At 35.2% G+C, this 24,484-nt stretch overlaps 4 protein-coding genes, 1 long non-coding RNA gene and 1 other non-coding gene across 7 annotated transcripts; 3 read left to right on the top strand and 3 right to left on the bottom strand.

Annotated features, from left to right (window-relative positions):
• Positions 1 to 4,260: 4,260 nt before the first annotated feature.
• On the top strand, positions 4,261 to 6,244 carry LOC120177301 (pentatricopeptide repeat-containing protein At2g41080-like). Its single transcript, XM_039183496.1, has one exon. The coding sequence runs from the start codon at positions 4,261 to 4,263 to the stop codon at positions 6,205 to 6,207; it is 1,947 nt and encodes a 648-aa protein (XP_039039427.1). The 3' UTR covers positions 6,208 to 6,244.
• A 594-nt stretch (positions 6,245 to 6,838) lies between these two features.
• Positions 6,839 to 8,252, bottom strand: LOC120177356 (60S ribosomal protein L23). Of its 2 annotated transcripts, none has more exons than XM_039183536.1 (5): positions 8,111 to 8,252; positions 7,744 to 8,028; positions 7,431 to 7,472; positions 6,968 to 7,087; positions 6,839 to 6,877 (listed from the first exon to the last, which is right to left on the bottom strand). In XM_039183536.1, exons 1-4 carry the CDS (start codon positions 8,121 to 8,123, stop codon positions 7,005 to 7,007), a joined length of 423 nt encoding a protein of 140 aa, XP_039039467.1. In that variant the 5' UTR covers positions 8,124 to 8,252; the 3' UTR covers positions 6,839 to 6,877; positions 6,968 to 7,004. The 2 variants fall into 2 exon arrangements, with proteins under 2 accessions (XP_039039467.1, XP_039039468.1); XM_039183537.1 differs by having other exon boundaries at positions 7,744 to 8,024; positions 8,111 to 8,125.
• LOC120177385 lies at positions 7,553 to 7,657 on the bottom strand. The gene has a single exon (XR_005521407.1). It is a non-coding gene; the product is annotated as a small nucleolar RNA snoR137 (small nucleolar RNA).
• A 3,177-nt stretch (positions 8,253 to 11,429) lies between the features above and the next one.
• LOC120177357 lies at positions 11,430 to 11,989 on the bottom strand. Its single transcript, XR_005521403.1, has 3 exons — positions 11,836 to 11,989; positions 11,576 to 11,642; positions 11,430 to 11,481 (listed from the first exon to the last, which is right to left on the bottom strand). It is a non-coding gene; the product is annotated as an uncharacterized LOC120177357 (long non-coding RNA).
• Positions 11,990 to 15,914: 3,925 nt separating this feature from the next.
• Positions 15,915 to 19,747, top strand: LOC120177300 (nuclear transport factor 2-like). Its single transcript, XM_039183495.1, has 9 exons — positions 15,915 to 16,135; positions 16,214 to 16,348; positions 16,616 to 16,925; positions 17,325 to 17,728; positions 17,960 to 18,128; positions 18,412 to 18,596; positions 18,674 to 18,742; positions 19,391 to 19,472; positions 19,653 to 19,747. Exons 1-9 carry the CDS (start codon positions 16,106 to 16,108, stop codon positions 19,745 to 19,747), a joined length of 1,479 nt encoding a protein of 492 aa, XP_039039426.1. The 5' UTR covers positions 15,915 to 16,105.
• Positions 19,748 to 20,463: 716 nt separating this feature from the next.
• On the top strand, positions 20,464 to 23,781 carry LOC120177355. Its single transcript, XM_039183535.1, has 2 exons — positions 20,464 to 20,712; positions 22,020 to 23,781. The coding sequence occupies exons 1-2, from the start codon at positions 20,610 to 20,612 to the stop codon at positions 23,618 to 23,620; spliced, it is 1,704 nt and encodes a 567-aa protein (XP_039039466.1). The 5' UTR covers positions 20,464 to 20,609; the 3' UTR covers positions 23,621 to 23,781.
• The last annotated feature ends 703 nt before the right edge of the window (positions 23,782 to 24,484 follow it).

Here is a 24,484-nt window from a genome sequence, read left to right as displayed (position 1 = left end):
AAGAGGGGGCAGCTGTAGACACCCGTTTTTGTCCGGGTCTTTTATATTTTATATTTTTATTATTATTATTAATTATTATTAACTATTATTATTATTATTATTAACTTTACACTTTTGCAGGCTTAGAAGCCCAATTCAGATTACAAAGGCCCAATCCCGGAGCCCAACAACCCAAACCAGAAGCCCACTATCACTGGCCCAATCCAGTAGATAGTCTAAACCCTAAAACTTTAGGGTTTCTAAGACCCTAAACCAGGAGAGCCGCCACAGCCGTTTGGCCTTCAATTTCCCAGCCGTTCAAGCTGGCTGCTTCCCTCACCGTCGCTGTCATCGGAGCTGTGAGGAATCCATCCATCAAACAGTGACCGGTTCCTGTAAAAACAGTAACCAAATCAAAGAACAGTGGCCTAAACTTACCCCAAAAACCCATTAAAATAACACCCGAAAATCCCGAAAAATCTGGATTTTATTCACCCAAATCAGAGAAATCAAATCCTATCTACCTAGATATCATCATCATCTCACCAGAAATCCACATGCAAGCAAAGATAAAAGAAAAAAGAAGAGTAATCCGCAAAAAAAAAAAACAGAGGATAAAAAAAAAGATACGAAACAGAAAAAAAGAGAAGAAGAAAAGTTTTACCTTCTCGAACCACCACCGTGAATCTCGTTGTGACCTTCTCCGATCCCAGCTAGCCCCGTATTGGAAGGTAAAGCCTTTTCCTCTTCTAGGTTAGTTAGGGTTGGAGTGTAGTGGGTTTTGGGGGTTATGATTCACTTAGGTTTTTTAGGTGAGAGAGAGATGAGGTTATTCCCCATGGCCACCGATCTACGGTGGCCGGGGAGTTTAGGGTTTAAACCCTCGGTTGAGGATGAGAGAAGGAAAGCGAAGAGGAGGGTCGAAAACCATTTTGGCTCTCTGTCTATGGAAGAAGAGGGAAGACGGAAGGGTTTAGGGTTCTCTAGGGTTTTCACCGCCGATTTACGGCGTTTGTGACCTCTGTTTTTCTCCACGGCGGAGAGAGGCGGAGGATAAGGGAGAGAGGTGGAGAGCCTCTTTGGTCCTCTGATTTCTGGAAAGAGAGGAGGAGACGAGGGAAATGAGAGATGTCACAGGGGGAAGGGCTTGGGTTTAGCCTTATAGACCGAGTCCGAAACGGCGCCGTTTAGGTCGAGGACTCGGTTGTAATTTCGTCATGGGTAAACTGTGTAGAAGGGGCTCCCAGGTTTTGAACGTTTATGATATAGCCATTTCTTGTATTTTATTTATTTTGTACTTTATACCTCAAGTTTGTAATGTTTATGTATTGGCCACCTTGCAATAATATTATGTAAGTTTCAACATTTGTACTATGTGTTTATAATGTTCACATTTTGCTCACTGTTTTTTTGTTTGGCTTAAATACCGAATTTGCATTGTATGTTTCATTTGTTTTATTTTAGTCATTTGTCTATAACATAGGAAAGTATACGTATTTAAAATCTAAGTTTTTTATACGATTTATAGTCACTGTGTAAATCTTGTATGGGTTATTTACTTGCTTGGTTATGGTCATTTTGTTTAGGTTTATTTAGATACTTTTGCTAAATATATGCATAATTTATTTTTACTTGTGTTATTGTTTTTACTTATTTATTTTATTCATTTTAATATTTGTGTTTAGTATGAATTAATATTAGGAAACATTTATATAGATATATGTATATTGGTTAATAATCATGATTATTTATACTATTGTGTGATATGGTTAAGCTTGCTTATGTTATAGACGTTCATTTTACCTAATAGGTATAATAAAATTTTATTTCATTTTTATTACTTTTATTTATTATTTTTATAACGTTCAATATGTTAATGAATTTTCTAATAATTAACTATATAGGTTTTAGATGAACAGAATATGATTTACTTTATACTCATCTCGATATAATTTGGTGTTAATTCAAAGATAGAATATACTTTATAGATGAAAAATAGACGAGATAGCTTTCCCGATGGAGGATTGCAAATCTCGGGATTTCTCACCAAGTTAAGTATTTCTATTATTTCAAGTAATATTCAATAAATAAATTATAATTGATTTATCATTTTTTTTCTAATTTTTATTGTATTAATGGTTGTTATGTTAATATTAACGATACATGTTTTAGATAAATTAAGCATATTTTATTTTCTACTCATGTCGATATTATTTAGTGGTAATTCAAAGATGGAATATATTTTATAGATAAGAAATAGATGAGATAGCTTTCCCGTTGGAGGATTGCAAATCTTGAGATTTCTTACCAAGTGAAGTATTTCTATTATTTTAACAAATATTCAATAAATAGATCATATTTTTACTTCTGCTTCAAATTTTAAGTTCCACCATTTACGACAATATATAAGTGACTAAGTACCGATTTTGGGCGTTGTGAGGGGTGTTTACCCTTCCCTATACGTAACCGACTCCCGAACCTGTTTTAAATGAATCTTTGGTAACGTAGACCGAATGTTTGTCTTATAAAACTATTTTTCTTAAAATTGTTTTTAAAAGACGTTTTTAGGTATTTGACCTACCTAACCCAAAGGTCGATGGCGACTCTTTTCAATTTTATTCAAATCCGTTCAAAATCACCAAATTTTCCAAATTAAAGTCATAATTGTTTTTAAAAATAATAACCAAATTAAAGTTCGTTTCATCAAAAATGATGTTAACCTTTCTGTTGGAAAACGCTTTAGCCTTTCTTGAAGAGAACTCCATTAAAGAAGAAGAATCGTCGCTAGACAACATTACTAACGAAGAACAGACACAAAAGAAAAACCTTACGTAGCAAAAGAAACAAAAGATTCCCCAGAAACTTTAGCAAAAGATACCATGATGAAATACTGGTGGGAAACGTGATCAAAATATTTCTTGCTTTTTCTATGTACAAGGCTATTGTTTTTATGGGAACTACAGTCTAACTACATAGCTCTGTAGCTAACTCTAACTGCACTCATAACTGCTTAACATCACACAAATCACGTGTAGTTATTTCTAATACCAGTGAACCATATTTTAGTGTAATCCAGATGATCAACCATACAATCTTTAAATACGAGAATTGGTAAGATTTTATACTAAGAACGGAATTTTAAAATTTTAAGAAGGAATATATTTATAAAATTTTAATGTAAAAATCTTACTCTTCATAACTAGCTCTTAATTGTTCTTTGATACATGTAGAGGGTAAAATTTTATACTCGCACTAATTTTTCACGTAGAAAACATAATTTTTTTTTCATATTTAAAGTGCGCATATATATATACCATTTGGTAGTGCTATTTTTCCTTCTTTTCTGCAGCTTGTGTATACCCATTTTTCACCTTGATTCGCATGGTGGGCTTGTAGCCTAAGATGGCCTTAGTATCATGCACCAAAAAATTTTCAAAAGAAAAATCGCAGTACATGAAGCCGTGAGAAGGTCATGGGGTTTATTTTTAAAAGTGTTAATATTTGTTTTGTATTGATTAAATTTTTAATATCACATTTTTATTTATATTTATTTGTTATTTTTTTTAGAGGTGTTTAGTTCGTTTAACGTTCGGAAACATGTTTATTTATATGGTGAACATGTTTGCTAAAATAGTAAAATTACACCACTAGTCCTTACACTCCTTAGGGTTCACAATTTGAACACCAAAATTTACCATGTATTCAATGTAGTTTTCAATTTCACCAATATTTAAAATATAAAAAATAAAAGTAAAAGGAGAATCAGATAAACGAGCTTATAAATAATCCAATAAAAACCTTGTTCGTCAAAATAAACGAACAAAATACAACTCTACTCTTGTGCATTTGTTTATTAAATGAACATAAAAATTTTATTCATATTCATTTATTTAGCTTAATAGATGAAGCACGAACCAAATTACCTCAATTGTTAAAAGACTCGTTATTGTTCTTAGAGGTCACGAATTTTAGCGCCAGTGACTGCAAATGTGATGGAGTGTTCATTGTCAAATAATTGAGAGTAATTCAAACCTATACTATGTAATCACATGTAGCTTAATAAAAAAAGCTTAATATGCGAACATAAATAAACGTTGTACAAATAATTCACGAATTATTTAACAAACGTTCTACTCAATTACGGTCCTATTCGATGGCTTGCTAAAATATCTTTAGGTTTTGTATTTTTAACTAAGAATTTTGTAAAAAGGAAATAGAATAAAATTTTATAACCAAGTTTGTTATATAGGAACATGGCATAATGGGTAGGGTCTCGGTCTCATGGGTCGGGGTAGGTGTTGTCCCAGCAATTACTTACGTTTCTCTTCTTCCTTTCGTTTTGTTTCTACGAATACCGCCTCGGAATCTGCTCGTAATCTCACCATAGAATTGACCGATATCTGCTCCAAAGGACTCACAAAGCAAGCCTTTGATACGTTCCATCATCAAATATGGGCGGATCCACCTCTGTTTTCCCACCTCATTCAATCTTGCATACCCCTAAACTCCCCATTTCTTGGGAAACAACTTCATTCCCTAGTCGTCACATCTGGGTCTTCAAAAGTCAGGTTTATATCAAACCATTTGCTGAACATGTACTGCAAATTCGGCGAATTACAAGCCGTCGTTTCCTTGTATAATATTATGGTGGTAAAGAATGTCACGTCTCGTAATCTTTTGATCAACGGGTATTTGCTTGCTGGGGACTTGGATGGTGCCAGGCAGTTGTTCGATGAAATGCGTGAGAGAAATGTCGCCACTTGGAATGTGGTTGTTGCGGGGTTTATCCAATTCGAGTTTAACGAGGAGGGACTATATTTGTATAGAGAAATGCATGTTTCGGGATTCAGGCCTGATGACTTCACTCTTTCTAGTGTTCTCAGAGGGTGTGCCGGTTTGAAGTCTTTGTTAGTTGGGAGACAAGTTCATTGTTGCGTTGTGAAATGCGGATTTGGGTTTCATTTAGTTGTTGGGAGTTCTTTGGCTCATATGTATATGAAGTGTGGGAGTTTAGAGGAAGGAGAAAGGGTAATTAAATCAATGCCGATTCGGAATGTGGTTGCTTGGAATACTCTCATTGCAGGAAACGCTCAAAGTGGCTATTCTGAGAGTGTGTTGGCCCTTTATTGTATGATGAAAATGGCTGGTTCTAGACCCGATAAGATTACATTTGTTAGCGTGCTCAGTTCATGTTCGGAGTTGGCAACTTTAGGACAAGGCCAGCAGATTCATGTCGATGTTATTAAAACTGGTGCAAGTGCGGATGTCAGCGTGATAAGTACGTTAATTAGTATGTATTCAAGGTGTGGTTGCTTGGAAGATTCTATTAAGATTTTCTTGAAATGTGAAGTAGCAGATCATGTGTTATGGAGCTCGATGATTGCTGCGTACGGGTTTCATGGACTAGGAGAGGAAGCTGTTGAGTTGTTTGAGCAGATGGAGAAAGAAGGATTGGAGCCAAATGATTTTACTTTCTTGAGCTTGCTTTATGCTTGCAGTCACTGTGGGCTTAAAGATAAAGGACTTGAGTTCTTTAAATTGATGACAGAGAAGTATGGAATAAAGCCTGGGGTACAGCACTATACTTGCACAGTTGATTTGCTCAGTCGGGCTGGCTGTTTGAATGAAGCAGAAGCTATGATAAAATCGATGCCAGTGAAAGGAGATTCTATCATATGGAAAACTTTGTTATCAGCATGTAAGATCTACAAGAATGCCGACATGGCAAGACGAGTAGCTGAAGAAGTGCTTAAGCTTGATCCTCAGGATTCAGCTTCCTATGTTCTCCTTGCAAACATCCATGCATCTGAGAAAAGTTGGCACAGTGTTTCCGAGGTACGAAAAATCATGAGAGATAGGAGAGTGAAGAAAGAGCCCGGTGTAAGTTGGTTGGAAATCAGGAATCAAGTTCATCAGTTTTGCATGAGTGATAAGGAACTGACTGCGGAGATGAAGTCACACGGATATGTGCCCGACACAAGTTTAGTTCTACATGATATGGATAACGAGGAGAAAGAATACAGCCTTAGTCACCATAGCGAGAAAATGGCAATTGCATTTGCTTTAATGAATACTACTGCTGGTACTCCTATTAGGGTGATGAAGAATTTGAGGATCTGCAGTGATTGCCATGTCGCTATTAAGGTCATATCAGAGATTATTGTACGATATGCTAGTAGATTTCATCATTTCCAAAATGGAAAATGTTCTTGTAGAGACTATTGGTGATAGGGTTTTTGCAGCCACCCTTTATAGCTGATGAGATTTTTTTCATTTCAACCCAGTTAAGCGATTTGGATTTCAATTATCTTTAGTTGCGGAAAGATATTTTAATCATGTTAATTACGGATTACGTCCTAACCAAATTCACCTTTACCAAAACACATAAGAAATCGAAACTAAGAACAGAAAGATCGAATCTAGTTGGTAAATGATAATCACAAACTCTAAATATGTGAATTTTGATACAAAAATTGTAACAATGACGTAATAGGTTTTAAAATTTATGCATCATTTCAATATTTTGCAAGGAAATGGATTTGTTTCAACTTACTCACATTTAACCATGCAAATATGCCATTTTTATGCTTAAATTAAATCGACATACAAGTAATTTATAAATTCCAACATGATTACGCTTATCATGCAAGGGAACAAGAACCGTTGAAGCCAATGGCAGATTCCAGCAAATTTGAACAGCTAGGGTTCCCCCAAGTTCTGTGAAGACCATCCTATTCATTAAAATTGATATTTGTGATGTTCAAAGTCATCATCATATTGATTGGTGTTTGTTTAGTTCTACTTAAGCTGAAAAAGAGCAATGGGAGCTAAAACTGTTTTTTTTTTGTAAGAATGGGAGCTAAAACTGTTGTAATGTCATATCCATAAAATGAAACAAGAAACAAGTTTTACACAACTAGATAAGTAGATATAGCATTGTCTGGATCAAAACCTCTCAAAATATGTTAAGAAATGTAATTGAAAGATTAACTTCAAACCAGTAGCAAACAAAACGATGAAATCTTTCACACAATAGCATTGGCAGCACTTGCAATTCTAGGCCACAGGTCGGCACACTCCTTTCCAATGGGTCCGGTAATAGCAGATCCTGAGTCAAAAGAATTTCGAATATCAATCAAATCCAACAAGAAAACAGTATACCACTTTCTGCCACAGAACTGAGTTTCATTATGGGCAAAGGGATTGATAAAACCAGCCTAAGATAAGCATACACATAGAAAAGATAACCTATAGTCCTGAGGTTCTACGTCAACTTGGAAGCATAAAGATTATATTTTTTACTACATCGGTGAATGGACACAAGAGCATATTCATCTTTCACAGAATTTAGCTAAAAGAAAAAAAAAACACTTCATTTGAAACCCCACAATTCAATAAGCAACAGTGGTCTAACTGAAACATCATAATAGAATGAAAATAGATTGACTTACCTTTCATTTCCCCCTTGGGGTTGACAATGACACCAGCATTATCTGCAAACAGATAGATAAACCCAAGCTAAGTTTCAAGTTAAAACACACAAATAATACTTTTAAGTAATAATAACCTAAACAAATGGACCAGCAGACAGGTAACATGATGCAATAGATAAACAAAAGCATCATGCTGTTTAAAACTGGCTATTTCCAATTAATCTATGCTTCCCATTAAGAGCAACCAAAAAAATCAAATTAGCTACTCCATTATTAAAAGAAGCAACAAAGAAAAATATGGGGAAACAAAGGAATTGTTTGGATTTTGGACCTTCGAAGTACATGTAGACGCCGTCCTTTCTACGCCAAGGTTTGCGTTGTCGGACAATGACGGCCGGCAAAACCTTCTTCCTCAAATCGGGCTTCCCCTTTTTGACGGTGGCCATGACCATGTCACCGACGCAAGCCGATGGGAGCCTGTTGAGACGCCCTTTGATTCCTTTGACTGAAATGATGTAGAGGTTCTTAGCTCCCGTATTGTCGGCGCAGTTCACCGTAGCCGCCACCGGTAAACCCAGCGACATTCTGAACTTGTTCCCCGCGCTACCTCCCCTCCCTATTGCAAATTAAAAGAAAAGGAATTGCTTAGATCGATCGTGGGTTTGTTAGGTGAGATGAAAAGTGAGTGAAAATTTTACCTCGCTTCGACATTTTGGATCAGCCCTTCTCCTCTCTTCCGTTTGCCTCTTTTCTTGAGCAAGGCTTACTTCTGAATCTTAAATAAAATCTGCCCTAGGGTTTTGTTTGAAAATGGTTCAATAATTCTTTTCTCCTCTACTTTAACCTAATTCACATTTTGGCTCTTATACTTAGGCCTGTAAATGAACTGAACGTTCAGCGAACCGTTCATGAACCGTGCGGCGGGAAGTTCGTTTATGTGCGTTTATTTATTAAATGAACGAACATAAACAAGATTTTGTGTTCGTTTAATTAAATGAACGAACATGAACATAGGTCTCGTTCGTTCATTTACGTTCGTGAACGTTCGGTTATGTTCGTTTATATGCGTTTAGTTATGTTCGTTTATGTGCGTTCATTTATGTTTAACCTAATATTCTTAAATCAATTTTGGTGACCAATTTGTATGTATCTTAAAAATATTAATTAATATGATATTTTGATGACCAACTTCATAATTAACCCAATTTTACAGCCTGATTAAGCGGTAATACAAAAAACCCTAAATCTAAAAACAATATTTTCTCAACTCTTCTCCAACCCGTCATTCAGCTGTTCTTGATTCTCAACTCTCCCCACCCTCCACAATTTTCATTTCTGCAATGATTCGACGGAGCTTCAAGTCTTCAACTGCAACGATTCGACAGAGCTTCATATCTTTCCCTTATTGAACGTGATTTCATAAGGTAAATAATTTGAATTTTTTTTTGGTCTGTTAATTTTGGGGTGTGAATTTAGGGATTTTTTATGGCATCTTGAACGATGTGGAACCCCTTGTACGCCGCTATGAACGGTGCATTCGACTAGTCGATCTTCTCCAACCCACCCCTCGTTGCCCAGTCATCCGCGTTAGAGTTTCCCTTAGGGAGTCCCAGTCAGATTTGCGCTTATATCCTCTAGTGGGTGAAGAAAGTGGCGTGGTCAGTGGAGCGCTGTTGGATATGGCTGCAATGTTGCGGAGGAATGGAAGGAAGTGAGTCGAGGTATTTGAATTGAAACGAGTCAGACTCGGGCATAAGGAAGATGAGGGACTCGCATGGTAGAAAGGTTCGGGGCTTGGGAAAGATGAAGACTGTGGATTGGGATGGTGGAAGGAGAACAATATTAAATTTAACATTTTGTCAAAAATGGCTGCTGACATATTGGTAATTCCGGTCACTACTGTTGCTTCTGAATCTGCTTTCAGTGCTGGTGGGAGGGTTATTGATCCGCATCGATCCTCTTTAGGAACTAAGATGGTAGATATGCTTGTTTGTGGAGCTGATTGGTATCGTCAATACTATGGGTTGAAGAAAAATAAAAACAAGGTATTTTTATGTTTTAAGTTTTATTGAATTTGGTTTTACAATGACTAATATATTTTTGGTTTTTTGATTTGTTGTAGCAAAACGAAGATATCATACATGTTGAGATTCCTTGAAAATGAGGATGAATGAATTGGTATAACCTCGCTAATTTAGTATATTTTTCATCTTTTGTTATAACTCCTTTAATTTAATATAATTTTATTTGTTTGATTTTGATCAGGATGGATGATGAATTAACGACTGATTATGAATGCAAGTTGAATATGTTACGAATATTATTGAAGTTGTTTAGATTTCAAGAAGATTGTTTTGTTGAACAAATTAACTTTAAGACTTTATTATATTCATATAGCTTACTTATGATTTATGTACGTTTTTGTCGTGTTCGAACAAATTAACTCTAAAGTTGTGTGAATCATTTAATATCTTTAAAAGATTGATCGAAATATATGATATCTTCAAACATTTCATCACTGCTAATCAGCTCTTACGCTATTATCACTGTAGATTTGGTTGATTTGCATTGTCGACTATTTTTCATGAAAGAACAATGGAAGGTAGGGTCTCCAACGTTTATGTTCGTTTATGTTCGTGTTCATTTATGTTCGTGTTCGTTTATGTTTGTGTTCGTTTATGTTCGTTTATTTATTAAATGAACGAACATGAACAAACTATATTCCTTAATGAACGAACATGAACAAAAAAAATTTTGTTCGTTTATGTTCGTGTTCGTTTATGTTCGCTTATTTATTAAATGAACGAACATGAACATACATCCGTTCGTGTGCGTTCGGTTCGTTTACAGGCCTACTTATACTAATTGTTTTCTTTACTTTACCCACATACTATCATTTTGTCAATTATTATTTTTCTCTAATTTACCCCTTCCTATGGTGGTTTTTTTTTTTATATTTTTCTGTTCAAATTATTTTTTTCATTTTAAATATTTTTTTTGAATTATAGTTAAAAAAATTGTTAAAGTAGTAAGTTGATGTTTAACTATAATTTAGGGGTCAAATAAGATGATAACCATTTTTTAGTTTGCCATGTCATCGTGTTAACGAGAGCTAACGATGGAGTGACCATGTTATAATAAGTGATAACATTAGTGATCATTTTAAAGACAAACTATTAGTGACCCCAAAGTAACTTTTCAAACCTTGATGTGAAAAAATAAACTTGCACAAACAATAGTGAGTAATGACCATAGATGTAGTTTACCCAAGCATGTATGTGTATATATATATTACTAGAATTCATTGTTGATAGAGTTTGGTTCCAGTCCAACCCCTGCAGTTGCTGCACAGCCCTAACACAAAAATAAGAGAAAACTATATGCTCTGTATTCACATCAAAACAATGGTATGTATGTCTACGAGCTTGTTAGAAACCATGGCGCGGGGGTTAACCTATAAACATCTAATCAAGGCCTACCAGATTCCACTTTGACAAGTTCTAAACCATGCAAAAGCATACCAAAAAATAAGTGCCTTGAGCTGAAACGTATGTTTCTTCCAAAAAAAATCCCATGACAGAGAATCAGTTCATATGGTGATTGTTTCAGATTTCGACCCTGCAACATAGAAAGAAGATCCTTTGTAATCTGTGGTAGTAATTACAGAAATAATCTATGATTTCTAGCATCAATGTTGTCATGGAATCAAACTACAAGTGTATGGATTTTATGATTGCACTTTCAAAGGGTCAGAGCCTTTAATGTACCAAAATTTTATTTATACATGACGATTACTTACTAGTCGAACGTTTCATATTCCTGCAGAAGTTACTGCCACATCTGCACTGGAAAGCCTTGACAGGATGATCAAGATCATCAAAGGCAATACCATAATCCTGCATGCAGAATGTATAGCCTCTTAATAGGGACAGAGGAATAAAAAATGCATGAGCTGATCCTGTTTGCTTCCAATACTGCGCATACGAGTAATCATCATTCGATGTATGAGAATACTCACCCATGTTAACTCTTCAAGCGCATCAACTTCTCTTGCTGTGAAGAAGGCTAGCTGTACACAGTAAATGCTCAATTAGATTTGCCATTGCTGAGATTTGAAGCAAAACAAATAGAACTAGGAAGGTGAAGAAACCAGTATTTCATACGTGATAGTAATGAAGATATGGAGTCTCCACTTCAACCGGAATCTCAATCAAGTTTGCATCTAAGCACCTAGCAAAATAAGAAATAAAAAAATTGGATGTTTTAAAATATAGATTAATTGAAGGTGGTCGGACATTTCTTCCAACAAGTAAATGAGAAACACACAACGAAGAGAGCAAAAGCAATTGGAATCTTTTGAAGACCATAGTAGGCAAAAGTTAAGGGTCATAGAAAGTCTAATACATTTAACATCTATACAAACCTATGATTGATGAACCTAGCAACATTTCCATAACACGTGGCATCCAAACAGAGGGCTTCTTCATCCTTGGAAACTCCCTTCAACCCCCTATAAGCATCCAACAGGATAGGACATGTATGTTTCTTTGTGTCCCTAGCATAAAACTCACAGATGGTGAGTATTTCTCAAAACCCTTTTTATACGTTTTTAAAATAATATGTTTTCAAAAACTATATTATATACGTTTTCAAACACCTTTTTTTAAAAACTATATATTATATGTTTTCAAAAATATTTTCAAAAACTATACTATATATCTTCAAAAACTATTTATATTATATATTTTTGAAATTATTATATATATTATCATATATACTAAATAAAGCCCCTTGAAGTCCCGGACTAAAATTGGTGTTTATACAACTAAAAAAGATATACCAATATTGCCGGTCGACATACAATAAATATTTTTTAAATTACTAAATTTAATTGAACTTTTCACTTTATTTATACTAACTTTTATTATTAATATTTTATTTTCTTGGATCTCGTATTATGACGACGAGATCCACCGGGTATTACCATCAGGTTTTTTTTAAGGGTCAGAGTTATGGTGTGTCGTAATGCCTCTACTACACTTTGCAATTGTTGAGATTCACGCGGTGGATAGTGTGTTGCGACAATTTGGGTCTCATCAACTGATTCCTACGTAAAGTATTAATATGGACGCGCTCCATAAAATTGACATGTGTGGGAAGCATAGCCACAATTGGCCGAGAAAACATGCTGATTACATTGAGCAATGGAATAAATGTCATTTCTCGGTTCCTATATGTAATGATAATACACCCGCCGACCTTGATTTCAACATTTCTCCCCACCTCCGAAATTATGAAGCAAATGGGAAATCGTATTTAACTATGTCGCAAGAGAGGGAAGAATGGGAACAAGGAAAACCCAAATTCACAAAGGCCAAGAAGAAATCATCATATTCATCTTTTTCTTCTACTTTTGTCGATTATTTTGCATCTTAGACCAGTTTTGGTTTTTATCCTCCATATCATGCTTCTACGGAGACTTAGCTCAATTGGGTTGGAGGTTTATGAGATGAAATGCAAAGCACTCTAGCATCTTCGACCGAATATGTGGGTGTGGGTGAGTGTGAATGGGATCATATTATATATGGTCAATAACATATTCAAGTCAAGTTAATGATGACACTGATGATGTCAAATACCACAAGTTCATCACCGTATTTCGAAGGTGTATATCAAAGTGGAGTGATGTTCAATACACCTCTTCAAGAAGCAAACGAAGATGAAGACGAAGACAATCAAGGTAAACGACTCTGACGTACTCGACGAGCCCCACACCATTATTATTCGACAACTCCTTGGCATCGTCTAGAACTAAGAAAATATAAATAAAATTTAGTATCCATTGTATTAGTTTGTAATAAAATTATTTGTTTAATTTTTTTTAATATTATTTATTTATTTATTTATATTTCTTTAAATTAAATCCGATGAAACTCATCACTTCGACGTGACGAGTTTTAACGATTCATTTTTTTAAATTTCAAAAGCTTACAATTGTATAACGAAAACTTTTTTTAAAAATTAAGGCAAACTCGTCACCTCAGCGTGACAAGATAGACAAGTTTTTTTTTTAAAATTTTCAAATTATTTAATAAATGTAAAAATAAAAAAAAATTAATTTCTAATGAGACTCGTTATCTCAAGGTGACAAGTCCTTGTGAAAATATTAAAATATTGGTTTACATGAGGCCCACATATTTAGGACCATTAAAAAATATTTTTAATAGAAGTCATCACCTCGATATGATGATTTTCAAATTTACTATAACAAATACCGTATATTGAAAATTAAAATCTATCTTAACCTATTGGGCCAATTAATTTTTCGCTTAGGATATTGGGGAAAAAATCCTTGCCAGATGCTTGAATTTAGGAAGGTAGCCCACTGAGCTTTCCTTCTTTATTTAGACCTTATTTTATTTGGGCTTCGTTGGTCTTAGCTATTAATTACGATTGTTGAAAATTTATGGTTATTTTTATCAATACTATATGAATATTCAATTTTAATAGGTTTGATTCAAACTCAATTCAAGTTCTAAACAAGTCAAGCGAATTATTTAATATCTTATTTAAAAAATTTTGAATAACTCAAAAAATAATATATTAATTTTTTATTTTTAAAATCAAAACTTTGATAATATTATCATTTATATATTGTTGTTTTTTAAAAATATGCATTGTATGGTTTTCATGTACCTAAGGTTAATGTTCGAGATCGAGTTTGAGCTTGAACCGAGTTTAAAATCGAGCTAAATCTGAAAATGTTTTAAGTTCAAGTTTTTTCGAGCTAAAATTGAGCTTTAATTTTTGGTTTCGAGTTTGAGTCGAACTTAGTAATTTTAAGTTCGCAAGCTTTTGAATTGAGTCGAATTTAATAAATTTTTTGTGTCGAGTCAAATCGAATTCTATAATACTCAAGCTCAACTCGACTCGATTACAACCCTATTATAAGGAATCTTATAAATTGTACACCGTGGGTAATGATTTTTTATATAGAAATCCATTGTTAAAAATGTATGGATTGGAGGGCAATTATTTTTAATATTACTAGTCATTGACTTGTGATTAATAGGAGTGAAGAGCAAAAGGGATAATCCCTTGATGATAGATCATGTCTGATATCTATAGCACTCCACCAACTGGCATATCCAAAACAACATAGTGACATGAAACTAGTAAGATTATTTTCATTTCATAATGAATAAAAGTATGACATTCGACATAAACTGGTGTCACAAGTCCATAGATTATTTATACTGCTGACGTCTAAGAGTATTTTCATAAACACTTGAGTAAACACCAAATAAAACTTTCATAGTGAATCATGTCTAGTGTACTTATTCATGTAGCAAGCGCACACATGTTATCCTAAAAAATCCTATACTTAGGAAAGGAATGGCAATTTCATCCGCATCTAACGAGTTTCGATTCGATCGGATCGATTTTTTTTTAATCGGGTTTGGATCAAAAATTTTTAAGCGGGGGAAGTTGGATCGGGTTGGGTTCAGGTGGAAGGTGAAAATTTTCGACTCGACTCGAGGATAATAATATAATTTCTTGAAAAATATATTATTTTTAATTAAACCCTTAATTTATACCGAGTCGGGTCGGGTCAAATTTATACTTTAAAAAATCTGGTAGGATTAGAGTCCGATGAAGTATTTATATTTTTCGGGTCAGATCTAGTGTATGATATAAAATTTTCGGATCGAATTAGAGTGATGAATGCATTTTTTTGGTTCGGATGATACCGACCAAAAATCCAACTCTAACCCGACCCGTTGCGATACCTACCTATACTTAATACTTCAACTTATGAGATTAATTGCATGCATCCCATACATAGAAATTTAATATATATAATAACTTTTGAGTATTATTGATTCATTATCTCGATAATACAATGATTATAATTATTTTAAGAACCGCAATTTTAATACACAAACATGAACATTTCATAAGTATAATTCCTTATAGTTCCTTACACCTAACGTGTTATCTGCATAAATATTAACTCAATTTATTACTCAACTCGACTCATTATTCGTCACAACTTTTATCTTTCTTACTAGTATGGATGATTACAATGTAATATATGTTCAGAAATTCTTAACCAATTGACAATAGATAAACACATTTTGCACACAACACTCTTTTTTACCGTTAGGGTGACTTCAATCGATTTATCTTTAATAAATGTATGCAAATCTCATAATATTATGTAAAACTTAATATAAACATAAATTAAAAAATTTAACCAAAAAAATCAAACGAATGTTGGAAGATATTCTAAAGTCTGAACTGATTAACCGATTTTACCCGCCCAGCCTCTAAACTGGCACGCCGTTATGTTGGTAACCGTTGGAAGGGAAAAGGCCCCACCAAGAAGAGGTATCTGTGATTAGATTCTTGAATGAAAGAGAGTTTGTATCAATCTCGATGGAGATAAACTTAGCTTCAGCTTCAGCCTAACTTCCATTTAAGGAGCGAAAATCGTCAAGGCATTTTTCATCTGGCATTTAAAGTTAGTCTCTCCAAGAAGTAGGGTTTAAGACACTTCATAGCCTACTTCAATCCGTGGAACGACCCCTTTTTCAATAGCTTTTGGTTCCTACTTCTTTTTGCTGGGATTAAATTAGATTAGATATTCTTTGTGGCATTCTTTTTGGTTTGAGTTCATCTCACTCATCATAATGGCTACTTCCTACCCAGGGCCCTTAAAGGTTTTCTTTTTTGCTTTTATATAGATTTTTCGGTTTCTTCTTTTTGTTTGATTTACTCATGTTATTTTTAAATTTCAGGTTGGTGCATACTTTGTGGGACAATATTATCGAGTGCTACGACATGAACCTCATCTAGTTCATCAGTTTTACTCAGATGCCAGTAGCATGATTCGGGTCGATGGAGATTCCTCTGAATCTGCTTCTTCTATGCTGGTAACATATTCTTGTTTTCTTTGTTTATGCATTTTCAAACCAACTTGCTCGAGCATCAAAATGTTCTTAGTATAGTCTTCTTTTTCGATTTACTAAATTTTTTTTTTCTATTCTCTGGTTTTATCTGATAAATGACTTATTATTTTGTATATGGTATTATCTTTGGTTGTATCTACCTTCAAGTTGACTTGTCTTGTCCTTTTATTTTACTACACACTTATTAATTTATAATTTATTGGGTTCTTTTATCATTCTTTTTCTCTGCAGCAAATTCACACATTGGCCATGTCACTAAACTATACTACAATTGTGATCAAAACAATTAATTCTCTTGATTCTTGGAACGGAGGAGTTCTGGTGATGGTCTCTGGTTCTGTTAAAATCAAGGATTTCAATGGCAGAAGGAAATTTGTGCAAACCTTTTTCCTGGCTCCCCAATATAAGGGTTACTTTGTTCTTAACGATATCTTTCAGTTTATTGATGATGGAATAGTTTATCAACATCCAGCTTCAACTTTACAAGAACGCAAGCTTGATTCTAAACTAGATGTATCGATCCCTGTTGCAAAGCCACCAGGTACAGCGATCAAGCTTTTTCCTAACTTAGATCTGAATGCAGATAACTGGTTGGGGCCTTGGACTGTGTCCCCTCAACTTAAACAATGACCTTTTCTTGGAAATGTGTTGTACTTGGTAGTTGAATGACTAGTTTTATATCTTATACGGAATTTGAATCTTGTGACCTTTAGTTGATTTCTTATAGTTTTATTGCTTGAGGGATTGAAACCATAGACACCATTTTTCCTTTTTGGTTAATAAATTTCAGCATGTTAAGATTTTACTTAAAACTTATTGGTTTGGAAGTTCCCTCTTCTTTCTCTCTAGGATATAATTTTTGGTGTTTTATTATTTTCTAATTTTATGATTATAGAAGCTTGATTTCTTAGTTTTTCCTCCAACTTGTTGGATTTAGCAGTTTCTGACGAAGTTTTTGAGGAAGAGATCAGTAAGTATGTCAGCTCTGTTCTTATTGAAGATGATCCAGTTGAAAAATATAGTCCCCCAGAACAACCAGAACAAGATGTAGAAGATACTGTGCAAGAACGCCCGGCTACACCTTTGGAGGAACCTGTTGAGGAGCCTCCACGGAGAACTTATGCTTCAGTTGTAAGTGCTCCTATATTGCTTTTTCTGCAAACGTTCTGTTTACACGTGAGTGTGCATTTATTACCCTTTGTATTTAAGGTTTCTCACTCATTGCTTCCTATTTACTTGTTCAATCAGCTATACTTTTATTTAAACAAGCCATATGTATTTATCCTTAATGCAACCATCAAGTATCGTGGTGGCATTCATAACACTGGACTGTACGTTACTGAAGTAAGCCTATGCACGTAAAGAGTACCCTAAATGTATAAAGGTTTAATTACTTGAGGAAACAGAGCCTTGCATGTGAGTTATCTAATGGGAGTAAATTATTATAGGAATTCTACCCAACAAGCTCTGTTTCTACCTGATACCTACATACATTGATAAATGGTGTTTAGTTTGTTGAAAGTTAAATAACTTTGGTTGGTTGACAAACACTATTTGTTGTTACAATTGTTCTAGTTGGGTATTCCGAAGAGTCAATCTGCTTCATTTGTTCAAGTTCAACATTCTTATAACAAGATTCCCCCGAGTACTTCAGATTGGGACCATACAGCAGAGTGTACTAGTCAGCAGTCACGTCCTGCTTGTCCATATCTGCCTGAATCTGCAGCAGAGACAACCTCTGTTGGTATGTGTGTTTTTTTTTTTATATTAGCACTTGCAATACCATAGCTCTTGGTTCGTTGTTGTGCTTTGGAATTTATAAATTGCCTTTCTCTAGCCTTTTCTTTGGTTTCTGAAAAGGACATTTTTCAACTGGATCATCTGAGTATTTAATGTGAGCCCCTGCCATAAAAATATTGCTTTTACGAAGAGATATTAAGATTTTAGTGGCCGAGTGTTTTTGTATTTCCATTTTCAAAATACTTCCCTCTATATGTAGAGTTGAGAGAATATTTATATGCTCGCAGAGTACTTCAGAAATTGGAATTTAATCTGGTTATTGATGTTTCTCCATCTAGGTGAATACACTGGTGAATATAAATCTGTATATGTGGGGAACTTGCCTCCTACTGTTACTGCCACAGAAATTGAGCAGGTGTTTAAAAATTTTGGAAAAATCAAGCCCGACGGCGTGTTTGTCCGGAACCGCACGGTAATTTCTTCTTCTTTCCAGTTTTGATCTTTAGCATATAACCTTGAGGAAACTAAATTAGTGTTAGCTGCATGCAGGATGTTATTGGCGTTTGCTATGCTTTTGTTGAGTTTGAAGACCTCCTTTCTGTTCACAAGGCAATCAAGGTACGACTTATTGTGTTCTTTCCGTTAAGCAACTTTGTTGGATGGTTAACTATTAGCTTATCATTTGAATCTGTTTTAGTTTACTTTACTATCGATAGCTGAGCAACATCTCACTTTGCTTGCTAATAACTCATTGTTGAATCATGTATTCTATCTACTTGTTTGGTTTCTTGTGTTTCTGTAATGTTGAATTCACTTAGTAGAAAGAGATTTGAACTCTTTTAATATGACAACCTTGGAGTTTATATTGTTAGATCTATTTAGCTGCGCCTGTATACATGTGTGATGCTTTTATTCCGTTGCCCATGATGGATGAGATGGAGGTGACTACCAAATCCTTGAAAGTGCTTGTCGAGTGAATTGCAGGAAGGAGGGGGTTTTGAGAGGAAAAGATACTGTCCGTTTTCTTAAACCAACAACCGACCTATAGCGTCATCAACTGTTTAAACTTGAAACCCGTCACTGCACAAAGAAATCTTTAGATTCATGTGTACAATAGAAGCTCCTGGTGGAACGTTGAAGAAGGATACATTCACTTTTGCAGTCAATTTTTGAATATTTGCTGTAATGTTGAACCCTTTATAGTTTTTATTCGGCTTCTCTCTATTTATGTTGATCTAATACCGATCAATTTTTGTTCTTCAATAGGCATCTCCCATACAGTTTGCAGGAAGGCGAGTCTACATAGACGAGCGCAGACCAAATAGCAGCAGTTCTTGGTGGGAAGGAAGTATGTGTGTTTTAATGCGTACCGAAATCTTCTTTTATATTCTATAAAATGTTCTCATTATTGCACATTCTGGGTATCCTTGGAAAATCCACATCATCATCTATGATAGGACTGTTTCCAATATTGTAGCAAGTAGTGTTTGAAAACCTTGTTCATGGCACTGGCACTAAAAATGATCAGGAAGTGGAAGGGGCAGGGGCAGGGGCAGGGGCAGTTATCCAGCTGAATCCTCAAGAGGTCGAATTAGTTCTCGAAGTTTGGGGGTGGGGAAATGAGCAAGAATCTGGTGAGACTACAGGTCAAGAAGCAATTGGTTCTATCGACAAGTCATAATCTCCAGTTGGGAGGTACAATGTGTAATTTTGATTCTCCCTTGAATGCTTTTTGTTACGCGATGCAAGTGGAGAAATATTCTTTCTTCTTTTCAAAATGTTACGTGATTCAATGTTTTTAGATGTTACAGCCTCATATTGGATGTTCATTTCACTCGTAAATGTATCAACTTGGAACACAATAATACCCTTACAAGTAAATTATACATAAATATTAAAATTAAGTCTAGAAATTACATTAATCATTTTATATATATAGAAATGATAAATATAGTTTTTAAAATTATTTTTTAACCTTCAAAATTTTTTAATTTATAATATCAATCTAATAATATAATTATTTTTTGTGTTTGGAAGTTTTTTCCCAGCACATGCTAAAATAAAAGGTACATAACAGTCGATGAGCTGTCACGTTTTCATCTAACATTAATTTCGAACAATAAAATAGAAATAATATTTTGACAAATGAATAAAAAAACTAAACATCTAACTAAAATTTAAAAATAAAAGCATACCCACAAATATTTTTTATGATATATATATAATTTATTTAATAAGGAACACAACGTGAAAGCGAAGACTTTGAAGAGACGCAAGTCTGGAGCAATCAAGGACACCGACAAAGGTGCCAATTCTAATTAATGGAAAATGAAATGAGTTGCGTTACGTGGAACAAACATGGGGACCCGCGAATTTTGACAGTGGGGGAGAATAATTAAACGATGCCAACGAATTTGGAGATCATCATCAACCTCAGCATAGTTTCATCAAAGTTTTGCCTTTGTTGTTGGGATCAAAGGAGGAAATGTTTGGGTGCCGATGTTTCTTCAGGAAAACGACGGCTCAATTGGCGCCTTCCGAGCCTGAAACCTTCTCGCTTCCAGCCCCGCTTCCCCAATGGCCTCGAGGTACTCCCTTTTTTTTTCCTGGATGTTTGATTTTTTTTTTTAATTTTAAAAATGCGCTTTTGCAATTTGGGGTTTCTTAATTTCACGTATTATGCTAATGGGGCTGCTTACCTTTTAGGCTTCTCTTTGATTGATTTTTTTTCCTGGGCTTAAGTTCATCTTTTTGGTTCTCTCTGAATTTTTAGAAATCTTTTCCATTTTTAGTTATAGCTTGATCGCTGGGTGCTTCATCCACTGATGTTTATGTTTACATTTGTCACCAGTGTATTAAATATTACTAAAGTTGCCAATTTGTATCATTTATGAACTGCACCGAAACATATAATTAAGTAGGAGAAGCTTCTTGAAGAACAAGGGGGATTGGCATGCTAAGAGATCTTCATATACGATGTAGCTGTTCTGAACGAGTGTATTTATATGCTAATTTGCTATATTTGAAAGGCAATTTAGTGAAAGATTGTTGAATCTTAGTGAAGAGTCTTGTTATCAAGACATGTTTTGGTGCTCTTCCTGTTCTCCTTTTAAATGGTATGTATGTTTTGACAGCACAAAATACCGAGACCCATTCTTCGGAAATTATCCTTTAGAAAGAACTTTATCCCCCTTGACCTCTGCATCCCAACCCCACTGATGCTTTTATATAAGAGGCTTCTAAACTGTACCTTGTTTGAGCATGGATAGGACCTGCAGTAACGTACTCTGATTACTCTTTCATATCTGGTTAATAGGAACTTTAAATCTTCAAATCCTAGAACTGTTTCATTTGTAATTTTGTTTACTTTTCCTTGGTCTTTAACTGCTGCTTCTATCGTCTTTTTTTTTGTTTATTTTAATAGGCCAAGCTTGAATAAATTGTGTATGTTTCTGAAATATTATTTACTTTTCCAATCCTGATTCATGGTCTTCTTGTTAATAATTATTTTTGTTATGTGATTGTTACTCCTTTGACTATTGAAAATTGCTTAACAATGTATAGCATAAGCTCATAGTTCACACTAATTTCTCTTTCCACAGTAACTTTTGCACTTTCCTATAATTTTTTATTAGTTTGTCTTTGATTCATCATTTTTTATTGGACTCTCTTTCTATCAGCATGTTAGCTAGATATATTTGTAGGGTCTGGTTTTGAAACTTCGATGCTGATGTGGTTCGTAAATGCCACATAGTCCAGAGTAGAGGCCGATAAAATAAAATGTCTGAAGACTTTTTCCATTCAAGTCATAAGTTATTTGATGTGATGTGGTCTGGTTATCATTTTGAATTTGACTTATCATGTAAATGTCTTGATTGCCTGCCTCCACTTTCAGGTAAAGGATTTGCTTCGGGAAAAATAAATCTTGGAGAGCTTGAAGTCGTTAAAATCACAAGATTTAAGTTCATCTGGTGCAGCAATGCACAGGAGGAGAGAAAAGGTGTTACTTTTTATAAACCACTTGGAATACCTGAGGGATTTTCTAGCCTTGGGCATTATTGTCAATCTAATGGCCAGCCTTTTAGAGGCTTTGTTCTTGCTGCCCGGGAATTTTCTTCTGAATCAGAACCTGCTCGTTTCTCCACCCATGTTGCCTCACCATCTCTTAGAGAGCCTATTGACTATGCTTTAGTTTGGAGTTCCAATAATGGGAGTGAGGAAAGACTTGAAGGGTGTGGCTTCTTCTGGTTGCCTCAGCCTCCTGAGGGTTATAAGTCGATGGGTTATTTGGTCACTCGCTCTCCTAAAAAACCCAAATTAGATAAAGTGAGATGTGTTCGAGCAGACCTGACAGATAGATGTGAAAACTATCGAGTTATATTTAATGCTGGTGCTCGATTTTCAGAGTTCCCGTTTCAGGTGTGGAGCACGAGACCTTCTCATCGAGGGATGCTGGGTAGAGGTGTTTCTGTTGGGACTTTTTCTTGCAATAGCTGTTGGACACCCGGACAAGAACTGCCTATTGCCTGCTTGAAGAATTTAGATCCTAAACTACATGCAATGCCAAACTGTGATCAGATTCATGCACTAATAAACCACTACGGACCTACTCTCTTTTTCCATCCTTATGAGATCTACATGCCTTCTTCTGTTTCATGGTTTTTCGAGAATGGAGCACTTCTGTTCAGAAAGGGTGACTCGGTAGGCCAGTCGATTGATCTTGATGGGTCAAATCTACCGAGTGGTGGAAGAAACGATGGTGAATTTTGGATAGACTTGCCTATTGGTGATAGGAGAAATAATGTCAAATTAGGAAATTTAGAAAGCGCTAAACTATACATACATGTGAAGCCATCTCTCGGTGGGACTTTCACTGATATTGCTATGTGGATTTTCTGCCCCTTTAACGGGCCTGCAACTCTGAAAGTCGGTGTTATGAATTTTGCACTTAGCAAGGTTGGTCAGCATGTGTGTGATTGGGAGCATTTTACTCTCCGTATATGCAACTTTACCGGAAAGCTCTGGAGCATATACTTCTCTCAGCACAGTGGTGGTGTGTGGGTTAATGCTTATGATTTGGAGTACATACAAGGGAATAAAGCAATCGTTTACTCGTCAAAAAGCGGACACGCAAGCTTTCCTCACCCATGTACTTATATTCAGGGTTCTGCAAAACTAGGAATTGGGATTAGAAACGATGCTGCACGTAGTAATTTCTACGTTGATTCGAGTACTCATTATGAACTTGTAGCAGCCGAGTATCTTGGAGAAGGGGTTGTTTCTGAGCCTGGTTGGTTGCAGTTTATGAGAAAATGGGGTCCAAGTATTGTCTATGATTCTAGAACCGAGTTGGATAAAATTATCAGCATTTTGCCACTGATGCTTCAGTATTCTGTGGCAAACATTTTCGGTAAGCTTCCGATTGAACTCTATGGAGAGGAAGGTCCTACAGGGCCTAAGGAGAAGAACAATTGGGAAGGAGATGAAAGAGGCTAGTTTCCCGGTAGTCTCGGATCTAGACCAACTGTTTTCACCTATATCTGCAGCTGTCGTCTTCGTACAAATAATAAATTACAAGTTCATAGCAGGCACTTGTAATTGTTTTATATCTTTCTTTCTTGTATAAATATTGGATTTGATGGTGAGAGGCTTTGTTTGAAATGCTTCTAACTTTGTTAGTTACACATGGTTATGAGTATTGGATACGGATATGTTTAGTTTCATTTTTGGCATAATGATATAATTAGCCTCTAATTTTTGTACAAATGATATGAGCTCGATTCAATATTGACCCATATCAATAATGATTTAATCTGATATCGAACCCATTCATATTTACTATAAACTCGAATAATTTTTTTTGAAAATAAAAAATTATTATAAATAAAAGATAGAGGTTCACTCATTGTAGGGGTTCATTAAAAAACCTTTCTAATCCTATGGAGGAAAAAGAGTACCCAAGGCAATTACTAAAAGGGCCGCAGTCCCATCTAGGCATACAAAAAACACCCTTGTGAAAACCGTGAAACCACTCCACAACCAAAAACAACCAAGACAGGGGAGATCCAAAGTAGAAAAAAACTAAACTCTCTAGAAACTCAACTCGCACCCTTACATCCCCCAAAAAAAACAGACACCTCAACTCATGCTACCACAAAAATAACAACACCACCCCATGATCTTGAAAAATCCAATCCTCTCCCTAGGTAGGGGATGAAACAAAAGCCCGCTTCGCAAGTTGGTCGACTGTCTTATTGCACCTTCTAGGGATTTGCTTCACAACAAACTTCTCTCGAAGAACTGTCAAAGCAACATGCATATGATATGAGCCCATTCAGGAGGAGCAAGGGCAGGAGACTG

The sequence above is a fragment of the Hibiscus syriacus genome, unplaced genomic scaffold (genome assembly GCF_006381635.1).
Source record: "Hibiscus syriacus cultivar Baekdansim isolate YM2019G1 unplaced genomic scaffold, ASM638163v2 tig00112285_pilon, whole genome shotgun sequence".
Lineage (NCBI taxonomy): Eukaryota > Viridiplantae > Streptophyta > Magnoliopsida > Malvales > Malvaceae > Hibiscus > Hibiscus syriacus.
Note: the sequence above shows the minus strand (reverse complement) of the source record. Positions and strands in the feature narration are given on the sequence as shown.

What these genes read in the sequence shown, in the direction of transcription:
- LOC120177300 (XM_039183495.1), top strand. Translation starts at nt 16,106, where the DNA reads ATGGCTACTTCCTACCCAGGGCCCTTAAAG. An exon ending in CTGGACTGTACGTTACTGAA is followed by an intron (nt 17,729 to 17,959) that starts GTAAGCCTATGC and finishes CAATTGTTCTAG; the next exon opens with TTGGGTATTCCGAAGAGTCA. An exon ending in CTGTTCACAAGGCAATCAAG is followed by an intron (nt 18,743 to 19,390) that starts GTACGACTTATT and finishes GTTCTTCAATAG; the next exon opens with GCATCTCCCATACAGTTTGC.
- LOC120177355 (XM_039183535.1), top strand. Translation starts at nt 20,610, where the DNA reads ATGTTTGGGTGCCGATGTTTCTTCAGGAAAACGACGGCTCAATTGGCG. An exon ending in GCTTCCCCAATGGCCTCGAG is followed by an intron (nt 20,713 to 22,019) that starts GTACTCCCTTTT and finishes CTCCACTTTCAG; the next exon opens with GTAAAGGATTTGCTTCGGGA.
- LOC120177356 (XM_039183536.1), bottom strand. An exon ending in CGTCTACATGTACTTCGAAG is followed by an intron (nt 7,473 to 7,743) that starts GTCCAAAATCCA and finishes ATCTGTTTGCAG; the next exon opens with ATAATGCTGGTGTCATTGTC. An exon ending in CCCCAAGGGGGAAATGAAAG is followed by an intron (nt 7,088 to 7,430) that starts GTAAGTCAATCT and finishes CTTTTGACTCAG; the next exon opens with GATCTGCTATTACCGGACCC.
- LOC120177301 (XM_039183496.1), top strand. Translation starts at nt 4,261, where the DNA reads ATGGGTCGGGGTAGGTGTTGTCCCAGCAATTACTTACGTTTCTCTTCT.